Source organism: Alternaria arbusti (genome assembly GCF_024043155.1).
Source record: "Alternaria arbusti strain BMP 1465 chromosome Unknown scaffold_10, whole genome shotgun sequence".
Classification (NCBI taxonomy): domain Eukaryota; kingdom Fungi; phylum Ascomycota; class Dothideomycetes; order Pleosporales; family Pleosporaceae; genus Alternaria; species Alternaria arbusti.
In genome coordinates, this window is record NW_026249950.1 from 354986 (window position 1) to 372254 (window position 17269).

At 53.5% G+C, this 17269-nt stretch overlaps 7 protein-coding genes across 7 annotated transcripts; 4 read left to right on the forward strand and 3 right to left on the reverse strand.

The window, feature by feature from the left end:
- Positions 1-334: 334 nt before the first annotated feature.
- J4E86_007373 (uncharacterized protein) lies at positions 335-2017 on the forward strand (the record flags this gene model as incomplete). The annotated part of the gene is made up of 1 exon (XM_051447893.1): positions 335-2017. One exon carries the CDS (start codon positions 335-337, stop codon positions 2015-2017), a length of 1683 nt encoding a protein of 560 aa, XP_051300831.1.
- Positions 2018-6294: 4277 nt separating this feature from the next.
- J4E86_007374 (uncharacterized protein) lies at positions 6295-7329 on the reverse strand (the record flags this gene model as incomplete). The annotated part of the gene is made up of 1 exon (XM_051447894.1): positions 6295-7329. One exon carries the CDS (start codon positions 7327-7329, stop codon positions 6295-6297), a length of 1035 nt encoding a protein of 344 aa, XP_051300832.1.
- A 579-nt stretch (positions 7330-7908) lies between these two features.
- On the reverse strand, positions 7909-9339 carry J4E86_007375 (uncharacterized protein; the record flags this gene model as incomplete). The annotated part of the gene is made up of 1 exon (XM_051447895.1): positions 7909-9339. The coding sequence occupies one exon, from the start codon at positions 9337-9339 to the stop codon at positions 7909-7911; it is 1431 nt and encodes a 476-aa protein (XP_051300833.1).
- A 1692-nt stretch (positions 9340-11031) lies between these two features.
- On the forward strand, positions 11032-12945 carry J4E86_007376 (uncharacterized protein; the record flags this gene model as incomplete). Its single annotated transcript, XM_051447896.1, has 1 exon — positions 11032-12945. One exon carries the CDS (start codon positions 11032-11034, stop codon positions 12943-12945), a length of 1914 nt encoding a protein of 637 aa, XP_051300834.1.
- Positions 12946-13975: 1030 nt separating this feature from the next.
- Positions 13976-15051, reverse strand: J4E86_007377 (uncharacterized protein; the record flags this gene model as incomplete). The annotated part of the gene is made up of 2 exons (XM_051447897.1): positions 13976-14274; positions 14331-15051. 2 exons carry the CDS (start codon positions 15049-15051, stop codon positions 13976-13978), a joined length of 1020 nt encoding a protein of 339 aa, XP_051300835.1.
- A 509-nt stretch (positions 15052-15560) lies between these two features.
- Positions 15561-16031, forward strand: J4E86_007378 (uncharacterized protein; the record flags this gene model as incomplete). Its single annotated transcript, XM_051447898.1, has 4 exons — positions 15561-15702; positions 15749-15780; positions 15836-15899; positions 15949-16031. The coding sequence occupies 4 exons, from the start codon at positions 15561-15563 to the stop codon at positions 16029-16031; spliced, it is 321 nt and encodes a 106-aa protein (XP_051300836.1).
- A 330-nt stretch (positions 16032-16361) lies between these two features.
- Positions 16362-17234, forward strand: J4E86_007379 (uncharacterized protein; the record flags this gene model as incomplete). The annotated part of the gene is made up of 1 exon (XM_051447899.1): positions 16362-17234. One exon carries the CDS (start codon positions 16362-16364, stop codon positions 17232-17234), a length of 873 nt encoding a protein of 290 aa, XP_051300837.1.
- Between the last annotated feature and the right edge of the window lie 35 nt (positions 17235-17269).

Consider the following 17269-nt stretch of genomic DNA (forward strand, 5'->3'; position numbering starts at 1 on the left):
ATCTCATAATGCTGTATGATAGCGAGCAAGAGTCGCAGCTTACATGTGCCGGCATCCTCGTCGGTGCGACTACACATGCAGCTCCGTACTTACCTTCCTGATTGGCGCGCACAGCCGAACGTGCAGGTGCACCTCTGCCGATCACCACGGACATGCATATCCACCACAAGAGTGGGAGAGCCATCACGTCACGATTCAGGGTCCTTTCGGTGCTTCTTAAGATACGCCCTATCATTGCTAACTTTTGGAACACTGCCAGCTGCAATATACAAGTAGAGCTTCTCCCCGCTTTCGTTTTCTCGCGCATTCATCTCGACGGGTAGTCACCAGCATCATGGCAGCTATTGCAAGAGCTTGGAAAGTGGGGGCGCTCACAACGTTCTTTCTGGCAACGATAGCACATGCTACTGAACCCACGGTCACAGTGCTGAATGGAACATACGAAGGCGTACGTCTCCCTTCGTTCAATCAAGACATCTTCTTAGGCATCCCATATGCGCAAGATACGGGAGGTCAGAATCGCTTTCGCATACCACAATCGTTGAACACGACATGGAATGGCACGCGCCCTGCCAAATCGTACGGAGACAGCTGCCCGGATCCCTCGGCTGCCAACTTCAGCATGAGCGAAGACTGCTTGAGCATCAACATCGTTCGTCCAGCGGGTCTCTCACACAACGACTACGCAAAGCTGCCTGTTGCGCTATGGATCCATGGAGGAAGCTACCAAGTCGGCACCAGTGCGCTTGCGAACTACAACCTGACATACATTGTTCAAAGAAGCGTGGAAATCGGCCAGCCCATCATTGCAGCCAGCATCAACTACCGCAAAGGCGGATGGGGTATGTTGTACTCGCGAGAGATCCAAGGTACCGGCCAGACGAACCTTGCGCTTCGAGACATGCGCAAAGGACTTGCTTGGATCTCAGAGAACATTGAAGCATTCGGCGGCGACAAGGACAGTGTGACTATCTGGGGCGAGTCTGCTGGGAGCTTCGCAGTAGGCCAGCTACTCATGTCGTATGGCGGCCGAACAGACAATTTGTTTCACCGCAGCATCCAAGAGTCTGGGTCTGCAGCGACGGCATGGTACAATGGCACAGACTGGTACCAGCCCATCTATGACAATATCGTCGACAAGGCAAACTGCACAGATGAAGTCGACACGCTCGCCTGTTTACGTACCCTGCCATACGAAGCCATGTTCCCACTCCTCGCAGCCCCGAGCCAAGGCCCCGGCTGGTACCCCATCGTCGACGGCGACATCATCCCCGCCTACCCCACCGAGCTCCTCGCCTCGGGCCGCTTCGCACATATCCCCCATCTCTACGGCACCAACTCGGACGAAGGCACCGACAACGCGCCAGCCGGCGGCGTCATCAACACCGACGAAGACCTATACGCCTTCCTCACCAACAGCACAGGTTTCGACTTCCCCGACGCCGTCATCAAGCGCATCATGGAACTCTACCCCAACGACCCCACCGTTGGTATCCCGCTCAACACCGGCGTCGAGCTCTTCGCCGAACAAGGACTTCAGTACAAGCGCATCGCCGCCATCATGGGCGACGTCTTCTACCACGCGACCCGCCTGGCCGACGCCCGCGCTTACTCCAAGTACTCGCCTACGTACATATACCGGTTCAACACGCTCCCCTGGCAAAACAGTAACACCGCCAGCGAAGGCGGCAATCCGCGCGCTTACAAGGGCGTCGCGCACTTCACTGAGGTGGCTTTTGTCTTTGCTAATCCTAACTTCTATGGCCCTTGGGAGGAGTACAAGAAGCTAGCCGAGCAGGTGAGTGCGCAGTGGATCAGGTTTGTTGCGAAGGGTGATCCAAATAGTGAGGCTCTGCCCAGGTGGCCGCGGTATGATGAGGGTAAGAGTGGAAGGGGGCTGGATCTTGTTCTTCAGGCGCAGGGGAAAGGGTATAATGGGAGTTATGTTGAGGAGGATGTTTGGAGGATCGAGGGAAGAGAGTTCTTGAATAAGTGGGCGAGAAGGAGGCATGTTTAGAGTGGGGAGAGAGGGTGTTGTGGAGATAGAGACTTGTTCAAGATGTGTAGTAGTGTATGCACTGCGAGCAGATAGAAAGTTGCAAGAAGTCTAAGTTATTAAGTTTGTTTGTTGCAAGTTAAAAGTCTAAGAGAGAAGCAAGTGAAGTAAGAGCTATGTCAAGACCTCGAGGCAGAGAAGGAGCAAAATGTTCGACTAAAGCAAGTTGAGGAAGAAGCCAAATATAGAAGGTAGGTAAAAACTCAAGTTAAGAAAGAAGCAAGTAAAGCAAAGAAGAAGTCAAGTCAAGTCAAAGAAGAAGTAAAGTGAAGTTTGATGGATTCATTGATACTGAGGCGAAACCTTGAAGTATCCTTGAGAAGAAGTCCAACCCAGTATCCAACCAAAGTCCAACCAAGAAGCGACCACCAGATGAAGCCCATATCCACCAGCCATCAGCAAACCAATGTCCAAAACCTCAAAGCTAATCTAAAACCCAATCCAAACATCGACCACCGACTGCAGGCACTCTCACCTCAAGTCTCTCATACCTTTCGCATGCTGCATTTCTCGAATTGATCCAAACTCCTAAGAGCCGCCATCGAGAAGTGTGCAGGGGAATGATCTGGGCGAGCAAGCTCAAACTGGCGAAGAACTTCAAATCTCCAAGGTAGGCCCAGCTTAGTACCGAAGCACCATAGACTGTCTGTCCTCCAGCACCTTGATGTGAGAATGAAGTCTCCTCCAGATCATGTCCACCAGCCATGGGGCCTTGCCGAAGCAAGCCTTGTAGGCTCAAAGCGAGATCCCATCGAGATCTGTAATGTCCGTCTCTTACTGTCTTTGACCATTGTACCCTGCACTTCCCACCAGTATGTTTCCTCCACCAAAGTATCCAATCCATCCAAACAACTTGACTTTCGTGCGACCCAGGGTGTTGTGAACATGCTATGCTGGCCTGAAGAGGGCTTGAGGTGGATGCTGAAGAGCTCGATCGTGGCCTAGAGTGTAGGGCTTTGAGGAGGTTGGCGACGATGTTGAGCGAAGGTTGGAGCGATCCGAAGCGAAGTGAGTGTGGTAGAAGGCGACAGCAAGCCGAAAAAGGTTAGAAGACTGAATAAAGAAGAAGCCAGGAAGATACTTACTATGTTCAATGGCGAAGGAGGATGTTGGAAGGATGACCATGGCTCATGGTGAAGGAAGGTTGATCATCGATGGATGTAATGTTGGACCAAGGTTGGATGAAGTGTTGATGACCAAGTAAGGTGTGAAGATTTTTGAGCAGTGATGTTGATTGAGGAAGAGTGAAGCTCAGTAAGGTTGGAAGTGGTCGACATAAGTGAGTGAAGGTATGATGTCATGTGACAAAGTGGAAGTGATCCAAAGTAATGATGAAGTGTTGAGCCATGGTCGAAGTGAGTGAAGGAAGAAAGCTTGTTGAGGAAATGAGTGTTAGGAAGTTGGAATTCTTCGAGTTGGGGTAAAAGATTGTGGGGTTTGCGGTAAAAGAGTGTAGGTCGGAGGGGGGAAATGGGGTTTATATGTGCCTGCCAAGAGCCCGCGCACAGACAGGCGCTAGGAGCCGGCGCTGTTGCTCCGGTCGGTGTTCTGCCGGCGACAGGAAGGTCGGAAACACCAGGTGAAGGCGGGTATAGAAGGGCTTCGTTGGCGGTGGAAAGCCGCGCGGGCGTTGCCAGGCGGGAGTGAGAAACCACCAAGTCAAAATACGCGAGGTGGAGTGGCCCGTGCGGCCTCATCAGGTAACGAGAACGCGAAATTCCAGCAGGTCAAGCAGAGACTGAGTAATGTAATGGGTTTGCTGACATGTATGAAGCCAGTGAGGGTGTGCTTGACGGGCAGTGCGATAGTACACAGGTATCGACTGACTGAGCGAACGTGAAGATACGCGAGAACATCCAAACTCGAGATTGGAAAGTGATGATGCGCTGTTCTTGTAGCAAATCTTGAAGACAGCGTGCTCAGTGCGCAAGACGTATCAAGGCCAGCCTATTGATATAGCAACCGTGAAAGTACGTGGCGAGCTTTCGAGAGCGAAAGCTGTGGCATCCGCTCGGAGAATGCTTCTAAGATGCTTCCTAGATGCTTCTCGTTGTGTTATGTGAGCCATGAGCGCCTCAGAGCAAGCTCAGCGAAGTTAGAAATTGCTTAGAAGGAGTTGAGCTTGCCGTGCTCGATGGGTGAGTCTTTAGTGACGACAGCAGAGCCAGACTGATCGTCCACGCCCGAGACGGCGAGCAGAACACTTTTTGAATGCGCAGGATCAATGCCGATATACTCATGGCCCAGGAATGTGACTGAGTGCTTCCGCGACGCCGGTACTCACTTGCGGCCGACGAGATCAGTACGCATCCACGATCCGAGTCGAGAATGAGCAGCGACAAGATTGAGTGCCGTAAGCAGTCGCTAGAGATGCAAGTATCAGTCGCTTTCGATGAGTCAAGTCACAATCCAGCGCTGCATAGTTGCTGCTCACTCGCGCCGACCAAGAGCATGTCGTCGAAGCTGTTTCGTGCAACATACAAACGCGGCGCCTACTTTCACCTCATATACGAGGCAAGCAGCTGCAGAGATGCGGAATTGGTTCGGCAGACGGAGGGCGAGCATACGAGATGAGACACCGGCCAGACGCAATTGGGCCTGTGCGGCAGGGAGAGACCATATTTCACATCTAGGAAGACAAGCAGGCAATGAGGATAACGTAGGAACACAGATGTGAATTGAGAAAAATATCATATTGGTAGTCGTAGAATATGTGGGAGAAGCAGAGCGCCATGGACAGCAAATGTGTTGACAGCGAGAATATATGATCTTGTGGCCTACGCTGTCCTTGTACCAGATCCCGAGCGCCTGATTGGCACCGGCGGTCAGTCAGAAGCTGCTAGACAGAGCCTGTATACTTCAGAGCGCCGCCCTAGAGTTAAGGGAGGCTTTGTGATGTGGCACTCTGATGTGTTGGTTTGCTATCCCGCGGCCTGAGGTACAGCTACGCCTTCATCGCTGGGTGTCGGGACCAGGCGAATTGCGGGCATGGAGAATACGGTCGCTATAAGAAGGCGGAAGCGCGTCCATTCAAGAGCAGATCCAAGGGCAGATAGAAGCGGATCAAGGTGGCGTATCGTCTGGAGCAGAGCTTGCTCGACAGGAGCGGTGCGATTCGTCTTGGCGACTCAGCTGAGACGCCGGCTGTGTTTGCTTGATACGTGGGGTCTGCGACCGTTGAAGTTGCTGCACTTCTGGAGTTTGCGGCATACGTTGCGGTTGAGGGTTTCCAATGTTGCTGTGCTTGTGGAGCTTGCTGCATACGCTGCCATTGCTGCGCAAGCTGTCGCTTCCCGAGCTGAAGCGGCATGTTGCTGAGCCATCGAAGCATCGTCGGGTATCTCTATACTCCTAGAAAGAACGAAGCGTATCGACGTCTCGACTTCAACCCGTATGCGTATGAATCCAAAAATCCCTCTCTTTCATACTCCCCTCATTAATCCCATCCAAAACACCCCTCACCCACCTCGGCGGCCCCCTCATTCCCTCCTCTTTACCCATGTCCATCCCCGTCAACGGACAGGTAACAAAACCCCTCTCTTCCGCCAATTTGCCCACCTCTTCAACGATCTTTAGACCCTCGTTCCCAGTACCGGACGTAGCAGCATCTAGCCGATTACGACGTTCCTGCAGCCTGCGCTCTATGAAGGAGGATGCGGAATCGAGGCTATGGGAGGCGAGGCGCTGGAAGGAGTGTATAAAGCGGTTTATGATGTCGATTAGGATGCGATAGGCGAGCTCGGTTAGGATTGCTGTGCCGGTTTGTTGGGTGAAGAGGTGGGAGGAGATGAGGGAGCTGGAAAACGAGCGTGTTGTTAGGGAGGTTGACGGCCCTGGACGGTAGAGTGTGAGGGATGATGAGACAGTCATGGTGAATTTGTTGCTAGTAGGTATGGATGGCTATGGAGGCAGTACCGTTGCGAGTTCGCTGAAGGGATGTGTAGTGGAGCCTGAGGCACAAGCAGCGGAACCTCTACATTTGTACGCCTCATCTTCCTGTACGGCGTCCACGGCGTCCTGCCTAATACTTCAACCCATTGCGCTACGCCGATAAGCTGTGAAACTCCCTGCGCGATGCTGTCGCAAAGCTAACTACTCGGAGTTCCCAACCACCGACCGCGAGATGCAGATTACGGCAGCTGCCCGCCTGACCGGGACCCGCGGACGCCGAGCTGCAGCGCCGCTCCCTCATCACCGAACCCAATACGCGATCCCTCTTTTCGCATGCCCAGGTGCGCTTACGTGAGATGCGTTTCCTCACCGACGGCATCTCCCATTTCCACTTCTCTCTCGTCTCTCTGGACGGGCAAATCTAACTCAACGAGCCAGGGTGGGTGTTCGAGAACGCCGGGTTCAGTGCCTTCCATCGCCGCGTTGACGCAGAGCGTCTGCTGTTTGTTCTCTCGAAATTTTTGGGCGGGGCCTGGTGGCAGGCTTCTGTATCCCTTCCTATGCGCTGAGTTCGTTCCTATCCAGACTTTGGTTATTGTTTTAGTGTCGCTACCTGCATCTAGTTCTGCTCCTCCTCTGCCGGTGAAGTCCAGCACGTGTGCTTGGTAGAACCAGCGACGCGGCGTGTGGATGTGGCCGAAGCAATGCAGTCGTGGCTGTGCCCTTGCGATGGCGCGGCGCAAGTGCTCGCAGCCTGCGCTTTGGTCGTCAGAAGTCGTGTCTAGGATGTATTTTGGGGGGCCGTGGGTCATCACGATGTCGACGTCGTTGGGGATGGTCGAGGTCTCGGTACCGACGTTCTTCGCCCACGGTGGAGTGCCTGAGGCATTGAAGCGATCTTCATTCGACGGGTACTGGAATGCTGATGCGCCGTAGAGAGGCGTGTATGGTGAGGCATATACTTTGAATGTCGCGCCGCATGCTAGCGTGAAGGTATGTGTGCCTTCTCTTAGGAAGGTGATGCCATTCAGGCTGGCTTCGGAACTTGCATCTGAGCTCACAAGCGCCTCTGCCCGCTCTGAATCAGTCTCCGTTTCACCCTGGGAGAGCCAGTATGACTTGTCGAGCGAGATCTCGTGGTTACCAGCGATGACGAGCTTCAGCTTGGCTTTGACTTTGCCCAACGTCTGGAGGGCCGCAGAGACGCTTTCCGGGGTGCCATCTTCTGTCAGATCGCCACAGTGTAGGAGTACATCGCATGGCGGGAGGTTTTCCGGTAGTTCAGCACCATGCGTATCTGAGAGTATGAGGAAGCGGACGGGCGTCGAGAGAGTATGTGCGCCTCCAAATCGGACACGTTTAGCAGGTGGCTGAGATATCATCGTAGAGTGCAGGAGTTTCAAGACGGTGAGATGTGTTAAGGAAGGGTCTAGAGGTGCTAGAGGTGCTAGAGTATGAGCGTGTGTGCAGATTCTTACATTCTCTCATCTATGTAGACATAAGCGGCAGTATGTAATGAAAAATCTAGTAAATGTGCATGTTTGCTGCGAACCAAGGTTGAGAAGTGAGCTAGCCAACGCTCACCATCGACTCTGAGGCGCCTCGTACAAGAGCAAAAATGAACAGGTCTGCAGACTACATCAAGACAAAAATGTTTAAATTAGGTAAGCTAACGTCATTGTAGGCTCCCGAGGTCTATGGTGTCCAGATTGTCCCTCAGTCAACGTGGAGGCACGGACAGATGCTTGGTCTTCATGGGCTTAACAAGGCTATCATCAAGACTAGCAAAATCTTCGACGAGTGCGGACAATGGCGTTCGATTATTGTCATCTACTAATACAAGTATGGAAAGTATCGTAAAACAGCATAGGTACCAAGGAAGACATCGCCATTGACCGTTCAAGGGAGCGACCGCTCCGTTATCAATTAACCCAAATGATCCACCACCACCGCTTGCAAACCTACAGGCTAGCGACAAGCGCCGGCAGCACACTCCTGCTAGTGTAAGCCCAGCTGCTGGAGCTATCATGCGCCCTCCACGCAGCACCAGTCCAGAAAGTGTTGCGCTTGCTCTGCAGAGCGTACAAGTCCTTGTAGAAGCCGTTCTTGGTAGCCTCGCCACCGACCATCATGTTGTAGGGGCTGTGGTTGCTGAAAGCGACGATTTCGGGCTCGGGACCGGTCATGTTGTTCATAGCGTGGAAGCGCTTGAGGTCCGCAAGGATAGCGGCCTGGGCCTCCTCGTCGCTGAGGTGCTGACCGACCTTGGTGCCGTAGAAGACCTGGTTGAGTGTAGGGTTGACGGTGGGGAAGACGTTGTAGATGGCGGGCATAGGTGGCAGCGCGTATGGCTTGTCAAGTGCGAGGTTGTTGAGGGTGACGTTGGTAGGAGCGGCGTGCCTGATGATGGCGGTGTAGTAGCCGACAGAAGTGAACTGGCTGAAGATCTTCATCTCATCGCCGCTGGGATCGAATGGGGTGAGGTTCTCGGGCGTGGGGGGAATGGCCATGAGGATCTTCTTGGCTTGGATGAGACGCTGGCCCTTGGGGGTATCGACGAGGACCTTGACGCCGCCGTCGACCTTGCTCACGCGTGCGGTCTTGCGGACCCTGGAGGAAAGGAGTACAGAGTTGGAGGCAAGCAGCTCGGCAGTGAGTGCCTCGAAGAGCATGCTGTTGTTCATCACCGAGCTGGTCTTGAAGCTCTGCATAGTCTTCAGGAGACCGAGAGACATGGTGCGGATCTGCTGGATGGCAGGAAGCTCGAGGATGTCACCAAAGGCGGAGGTGAGACCGAAGATGGTTTGCACTGCATCTGCGATGTCGTACTTCTGGACGAACTGGCCGAACGGCATGTAGAGGTCCTCGGGGACGGGGTCGGGGAGGTAGAAGCCACCCTCAAGTTGAGGGTACTGTGCGAGGACGGCGCCGTACTTCGCCAGAGCAACAGCCAAGGCGGTTTGGTTGGCAGGAGGGAGGCCCTGCAACACCTGACCAGTCCTGAAGTCAACCTGCTGGGTTGGGCCGGTAGGGAAAGGGCTTGCTGGGCCCAGAGTGAGGTTGAAGCGTGCGAACCACTGGTGCACCAAAGGTTCGTCATGGTACAGCTTGACTCCCATGTCGATGGGGAATCCAGTCTCGAGGTCCATGTAGGTTTCGGTGTGACCTCCAAGGCGGTGCGAGCTCTCAACAACCACGACCCTCTTTCCCATGTCCTTGAGCTGGATGGCAGAGTAAGCACCCATACCTCCACCTCCGATAATGACAACATCAGTGTCAATAACCTGCTCCGGGTTGTAGTACCTGGCCTCCATCTTGGACGACCTGGGCGCTGCCATAGCGAAAGGAAGGGCGACCACCGCCGCGGCGGTGATTGAAACGAATGAACGCATGATTGAATTAGTCTTGCAAGAGAATATGAAAGCTAAAAGAGCGACTGTGGTTGGTGATCGTCTGGCATACCAGACCTATTATATTTATATTGCCACAAGCAAGGCCGATGTATGTGCGATGGCTCTTCCAGTTCGGTCCTACTGTGTGGATCGAGGTGTAATCAAAGTAGAACCGCGCATTCGGAAGAATCGACGACAAGCATCGCTACTAGCTTTCAATGGGGCGTCAAGATTCCATTTACAAGGGAAAAAGTCCAGGGTGTGTGCTGTAGTGCTGATGGGCGCTGTAGAGCTACTGCAATCCGAAGCACAACAAAGGAGTACTAGGATTTCGTATAGCCTACTAGTCGTCGGCTTGACCTAAAATCATGTGAGCCGGACGTTGGAGAAGAACGAGGCGTTCGACGGCTACATGGCGTTACCCAGAAGCCTCCATGAGATTCATGGTTTGTGGTGATATTGCTTAGTATCGGTGCGCCAGCTTGGGCGTCCTGCCACGCCGTTGATCACCATGTGGTGTTGGCTCAGGACCACTTCCCCGGATCGGAGTCGACACCCTGATAAATTTCGCCGCTAGCTCACTGCTGGTGGAGATACTGTACTGATGTTGAGGCTGAGGCTGACCACGCTCAAAGCGCCGCGTTCGGGGCGTTCGTCCGCGCTTAGGACGTGTTCATGGGCCGTTGAGGCTCTCGGCACTACCTGGGTTCTCCTTGAAATTCTTGGAGCACTTGGAGCATTGACGATTGGTGAGGAAACAGAGAGAGGTACACCTCAGTCTTTGTGCAGCCATGCGGAAGTCGGCACCTTTTTTGCTTACACTATGTCTGTGAGAGAGTTCGTTCTCGATGTTTCGTGCGCAATTGACTTTCTGCGAAGGCTCCTGTCCCGTGATTCATGAAGCCTCCGCAGAGATCCGATATAGAGCATTGATGAGTTTCCTGGATAGCATCCACCAATGATAGTTGCAGAATGTAGCTTGTTCTGATACGTAAGCGCAAAGCTTGATGTATGCCGACTGATGGCCTCCTGAAAGTATGACGCCCAAACCTCATTTTGGGACGCATCTAACGCGTGGCCAAGCCAAAGGTGGCTGTGAAAGTGGATTCGTGGTGTTGATGGATCGTTGGAGGCTACGGCAAAAGAGAGGGTTAATAAGGTAGCCTCGCTGACGCCCACGCCCACCTGGGCAGTTGCCAGCGATGGCACGTGCATCAACAGATCACAAGTGTAATGTGCCGGTACATCACAGCGCGAAGATAAAGCCAAGCTACCGAGACGCCGTGTAAGATGACGATCGCTTCACGGTCGCTCTCTGTAGTCATCCGAGTGTGCCTAGATCCTGCTTTCCATGTTCGAGGGTGTAAGACCTAACAAATGCCGGCACTAAGATGTCATTGCAGCGACCGCCTGAAGCAATTTCAACATGTAGATGGAAATCCCAAAATCAAGTTGGGGACTAGCAAGATGGCTTTAGATGAGAAATTGGTGGTATGATGCTGCCCAGATGGGTAGCAGATTGTGAACCAGGGATAATGGTAACGACAACGTGACGGCGCGTCGTTCTCGAGAACCTTGGAACCCCACCAAAATTTGAGCGCGCCTCCACACTCCCACAACTGCTGCATCGCATAACGCAAATGTCGACGCCAAGACAACCACAAGCCCGCTTCGACATCTACCGCAACGAAGATGTCGTTGTTTGGTGGTAGCGCTCCGCCACCGCCCTCCTCCTACGAATCTACAACCTCATCGTCTTCATCGGCGCGCTCGTCACCGTCAGTCGAGGAGATCCCGGACCCGCGCAACGTGCAAGAAGCACACACTCCCGCTATCCCGATTTCTTTAGACGTAAACGATGACCTGGATACCGATAGCGAGTCGGCACGCGACGAGTCCGAGGAAGAGGACGACGACGACGAGGTACCGGCGCGCCCGAATCGCTTTGACGGACCGCCCCAAACATGGCAGAGCTACACAGAAGCGGATCGCCAGATAGCCGACTCCCTCGATCAGCTGCAAGAGACAGATCTTGCAGTACATCTGTACAACGCGTATGCGCTCAAGCGCCGGTTACGACGAGCGCCAGAAGACACGGCGAAGTTCAAGAACTGGCAGAGTAGGGACAACTGGCTCAAGACTGGGCAGGATCTAGAATACGTGGATGCGGCAGGATTTACGCAGACGGCGGTTGTGCCTTCCAAAGAGTGGACGGCATGGCCAATCCCTCCAGACGAAGAGCCTCCGAGCAACCATGTGGACGAATGGACTATTGGAAGTGCAAACACCGAAGATGCAGGAGATGAGCTGCGAGAGGAACTCCTAGCTGTTTTCTTGCGGCTGGCTAAAGAGAAGTGGAACTCACGCGAAACGCCCTTGTCTGACTCCGACGCTGGAGACCACATATCAGCTTCGCGAAGCAGATCTCGATCACAAAGCGCCGATACTGCGAAACTGAACAACAAGCCCAGGGCACAAGCCAGGATGGACGACGTCGAGGACGGCAATGATACCGAACGCGATCAGACGACTGGAAAGAAACGTGGCAGAAAACCTCGCATAGAGATACTCGTGGAGCCGACTTTGTTAGCAGACGACGCTAGGGCACAGCGACTTCTCCAGCCGACAATACAGAACATGATGAGGAAGCTAGACAAGCTGGCGCTAGCCATCCGCCGAACGCGCGTCAATCACTTTGGTCGTGGAGAGCTAGGCGATTCTTCTATGAGCGAATACACTTCAGGTGCCGAGTCGAGCGGTCCGAGATCAAGGTCTACATCGAGAGCCCGATCGAAGAGTGCGACAGGCCGCAGATCTAGCACTCGACCACCTTCGCGCGCAACGTCTAGAGAGGTTGATCGCACAGTACGACAAAAGACAAAAGCCGCCAGAAAGGCAACAGATGAAAGAGAGCCCGCCAATGACGATGACATCTCAAGCGGAGGATCTGACTGGGAACAGTCTAACAAGATCCCTCGCGAACGGAAGCGCCGCAGATCCTCAAGCAGCATGGGCGATAGCGATAGTTCCGGAGAAGAAGGGATACTACGGGAAGGGCTTTTGGACTGGAGTGAAGTGCTTGGACTAGCAGCAGTGCAAGGCTGGAACGAAGGAGCTATCGCACGTACAGCCCAGCGCTGCGCAACTCTGTTTGGCGAGGGCATGTCTTTCATGCCCTTCCACGAAGCCCTCGCAACAAAAGCCGCCCCCGAACCCATATCCTACACACCTCTGACCATACCGCCTCCGACCATCCCCTCGATCTCACAGCCTCCGCCACCCAAACGACCCTTCTTCCAAATCGGCACACTGCGTTGCCCGCACGCAGATTGCTGGAGGCACGAGGAAGACGCCCCGTTGGCCTACCGCGTCGTCGAGCATTGCATGCGAGTACACGGCTACGACCCTAGAACTAATGACTCGGACAATGAAGAACGGACGGTTGGTGGTGTGCATATTGATGGGTTCTTACGGCCTATTACGGCGAAGCAGGGCTGGCTTGGGAATGGGAGGGCGAAGGCTGGGAAGGTTAGCAAGAGGGCGAGGACGGGGCAGAGTAGTAGTCGGGGGGTTTCAGAAGCGGCTTTGAGTGCTGGGGAGGAATAGGATTGCCAGTTGCAGAGACGCGTTCGTTGCAAAGCAACGTTGAAGGATCATCAACTCGAGCCAGCAATAGTACCAATGACACTATTTACACTACTATCATATCGCTAGCATTAAGTCCCTTTCAGTATCGCACATATACCCAGGTACGTACCCCACATGATCTCGTGCGGGAGCTATGCTGAAATGAGCTAGCGCGACAGCCAGCCTCGCGATTTGGCGCGTCGGGCCCTTACGAAGCGCGACTTTTCATCATCGCGCCACCCCACGCATCGTACCAACCTACCCTCATTGGTCATTTTCATTCAGCCATATAGCATTATCCTTATTGTCTTCCATTCTTTATGCTTCGTTAAGACGGCCATTTGAACCATGGCATGGCATGATGGCCCACGTCATGAGCCTTCCGATTATGATCGCATGGCCGCCGGTAGGTGCCTCCTCTCTCCAATTAGAAGGATGAGCTGACCATTTCAAGCTATGAGGAGTGGTCTAGACGGCCATGGTGTTTTCCATTGGCAAAGGGATAGTTTCTCTCCTGCTGCCGCTCCTGCGTTTTCTCCACAGTGGTACATGCAACAACCCATACCGCAGCATCCGGGGTATCATCTACCACAGTTTACATCACCACATTCGGAGTATCCCCTACCACGGCACACGCAGTTCCCTATATTACAGCACACACAACTTCCATCGCAGCATGCGCACCATGCTATACCACAGTTCCTATGACGCGTATCACTCACTTCTTTTCTTTTGTTGAGAACCGTCCGCCTTTTGCGCGTTTCCATTCGTGGACATGGTAGTCTTTTGGCTGAGCCATCTAGGTGTCTGCATATACCCCATTTGTTGATGATCGTTGGATACGACATTTGTACTTTTAATATGCACTTCTATTCTTCATCATGGTCATAAAGGCGGAAAAGCATCATATATTCGTTGGTACAAACTACATACATGAAAGTGAAATGGGTATCAACTTTGCAAGGAAATGTCTCATAGCCATGACCAACCTCGCGCTCCAGGCGGCATTTTACTCCGTCTTGCGGATGAGACCTTCACCTGGCTTCACGCGCTGTGCCCACTCGGTCCAACTGCCGTCGTATAACCGTCTCTGCTCTGTGGGAAATCCAGCTTCCGACAACGCAGCATCAATGATTGCTGCCGTAACACCAGTTCCACAGCTGTTTATGATTGGCTTGGACGGATCTACGCCTTTCGACTTGAAGATGGCTTGGAGTTCGGAGGCAGGAAGGAGGGTCTTGTCGTTCGGGTCGAGGAGGTCTGTGATGGGGACGGAGGTGGAGTAGGGAATATGTCCTGAGGAAAGCCCTGGTGTAGTCAGTATGATGCTCTGCCGTGATTGCATCTTGTTGGGTAGTAGATACCTTCTCTGGGCTCTGGGTCAACGCCCTTCCATCTCCCAAGACTACGGGCATCCAGTATCTGCACTTCGTCTGCGCCTTCCTTGCCCAATTCCTTCGCAATGTCCTTCACTTCTTCAAAAGCGACGACTCTCTCCTCTTCCAACTTTGGCACCGCATACTCAGTCGGCTCGACGTCCTTTGGCTCTCCACTCTCCGTTGGAAAGCCATCCTCAACCCACTTGCGGAAGTTGTTCAGCACATGCACCTTCGGATGACCAAAGACCTGCAAAGTCCAGCCCACTCTCGGCGCAGAGAAGATGCCCAATTCCTTTGTATCATAGACAACGACGCTATCTTCCCGTCGTATACCAAGATGTCTCATGGCGATTGCGAAATCTTCGGGAGTGGGTAACATGTGCGGGTACGGCGAATGGATGTCTTTGACGGCATCGAGGTCGAAGAAGCGTGCGCGCGGAATGCGCTGTGCAAGAAAGGTATCGTAGCCATTGCGACCGTCGTTGGGCAAGAACCAAGAAGCGCAAAGTGGGACAATGCGGGGTTCTGTGGAAAGTTTGCTGGCATTGTGCTTCAATGCCGAGTTGAGCTCAGATGGCGTGACGAGATAAGAGGAGAAGGCGGGTTGAGAAGACATTGTCCTTCTGCTGCTTACAGCTATGGGGAAGCTGATGGAGGGGATAGAAGAGAGCGGACGTAAAGAGCAGCGGAAGCGTGAGACGAACATTTTGGAATTTGTCTGATGGCTACGATGGAATGAGAAGGTGTTGTTTGGTCGGCGAGGAAGGAAGAAGGAACGAAGATTTATGGAGCTAGACGGCGAGGTGAAGCTTCCCTAATCTACAATCCTCGTGCAGAGTAGAGGGTCCGCATCGAGCTTCAGCGTTAGTGCGGGGAACTGCAGCAAACCTGAAGAGGGTCTGATCTCCTTGCCCCCTATATTGACTAATGACAGCAATCGGTCGCGTAGCCTCTATCAGATGGCCATGATAGATGCACCATAGCACGGCGTGTCTGTATAACAGAAATTGCGTGATTGTGTATTTGTGGTGCGTGCTAGTCGCTCTGCAGCATGGAGCTCCAGCTTGAGCTCAGACCCCTGCGGAATTAACGCGCAATCGCCGCCCCTCACCGCCGTAAACTGCCGCCTCGGCATGTTTTGGTGCTGTTGATCTTGTTTTCCGCCCAAACTACGCGCCAACCTTGAATTCTACCTTCCAAGCGGCGAAAGATACGATGAAAGTCACTATACGTGAGTGGAATGCCGTCGCCGCCTGGCGCTGGGATATGCCGGACGACGATGTCTGCGGTATCTGTCGCAACCCTTACGACAGCACTTGCTCCAAGTGCAAGTTTCCTGGCGATGAGTGTCCGCTATGTATGTCTGACCATGACGATGCTGGGTCTAGACTAACGTGAGATAGTATTGGGAGAGTGCAACCATTCGTTCCACATGGTACGCCTCCATACCCACGAGGTCACACTGGGCCATAAAGACTAACACGTCTCAGCACTGCATCTTCTCCTGGTTGAAGCAAGAGAGCTCTCTAGAGAAGTGTCCCATGTGCCGACAACGTATGTACGCAAGCGACCTACCAGATCTTCAGCTAACTTGTACATCCAGCTTTCAAGTCGAAGAGTCAAGACGCGCCGACAGCCACCGAAACCCCGGCACCGACCCAAGAACCCGATACAAGCCCGCTGTAGCTTTCGGATCACGCGATCGATTACGGCAACTCGTTGAGAAGCTTGTCGTCACCTCGATCTGCAGGCATATGATGGAAGCTGGGAAAGCGGCGCTTCCATACCTTGGCTTGCACACAGATGTTACTATCGGCGTTTTGATTTGGATGATACCCTAAGGACTGCATTACATACTTTAGCCTTTGAGCTAGGGGCCTTTCACGGCATTCCGTAACTGACTTGCTGCCTTGCGGTTGATGAGGTAGTGTGCATGGACCACGTCCCTTATCGATCATGCACCTTACTAGAGCTCCCGAACTCCGTTAACTCCAGTCTTCCATCAACTCCCACAACATGTCTAGCTACCCTAACACTACAGAGTACCGTTCAGATCGTCGCGCATCGATTTCCCCACGATCAAAGTCAATAGAGCGCGCCGAAGACCCTCCCGACGACGAGCTCCCCGAGCAACAGCACCCTGGCGATGCGCCAGAAGACGAGGATGAGGACGACATACCCTACCCTGAGCCTAGTGACGAGCAACCGCTGCTACCACCGCCGAATTTCCGACCCTTCTTCACCCTGATCGAAGACACGACGTCGGGCGAGCACTACCACCCGTATACACACTATGTCTTTGCCGACGACGACCCGACCATCATAACTGCTGCATCGATGCGAGGCCTGGGGCTGGATGATACAAAGTACCTCCCGCATGATGCACCGGGTGGAGGGGAGAGACGACGCAATCAAGGGAGCGAAGAAGGGGACGAACAAGACTCACCAGTCGAGTCACCGCTGCCCCCACCCATACCGGGCGTCAAGGAGCATTACCTCATAATCGATGTCGGCGCAGACGGGCGTACAGTCGTAGATGCGCAGTCGCTTTCGTCAGAGTGGCAAATCACCGATACGGATGTACGGATAGCTCCCTCGTTCGATGAGGACTCGCCGGATCAAGGATACATGCTGCGCATACAAGGCATCGACATACCGAGGAAGAGCAAGGGCAAAGGCAAGGGTGAAGTTGGGCAGGACAGGCTGACTGAGGCGAGAGAACAGCAAGGCGACATCTTCAACGCGTTGGATGGGCTAGTGCAGGATGTTGAAAGAGGACTGGAGACTGCTAGCAAGATCTCAGGCGCGCGGTCAAGAGAGGAAGACCAGGGCACGTTGACTGATGTCCGCGAGGGCGATGTAGAAAAGACGGTGGGTGATGAAGCATGATGCTGGTATGCTCTGTCGTTTCGCAAGTGGCTCCA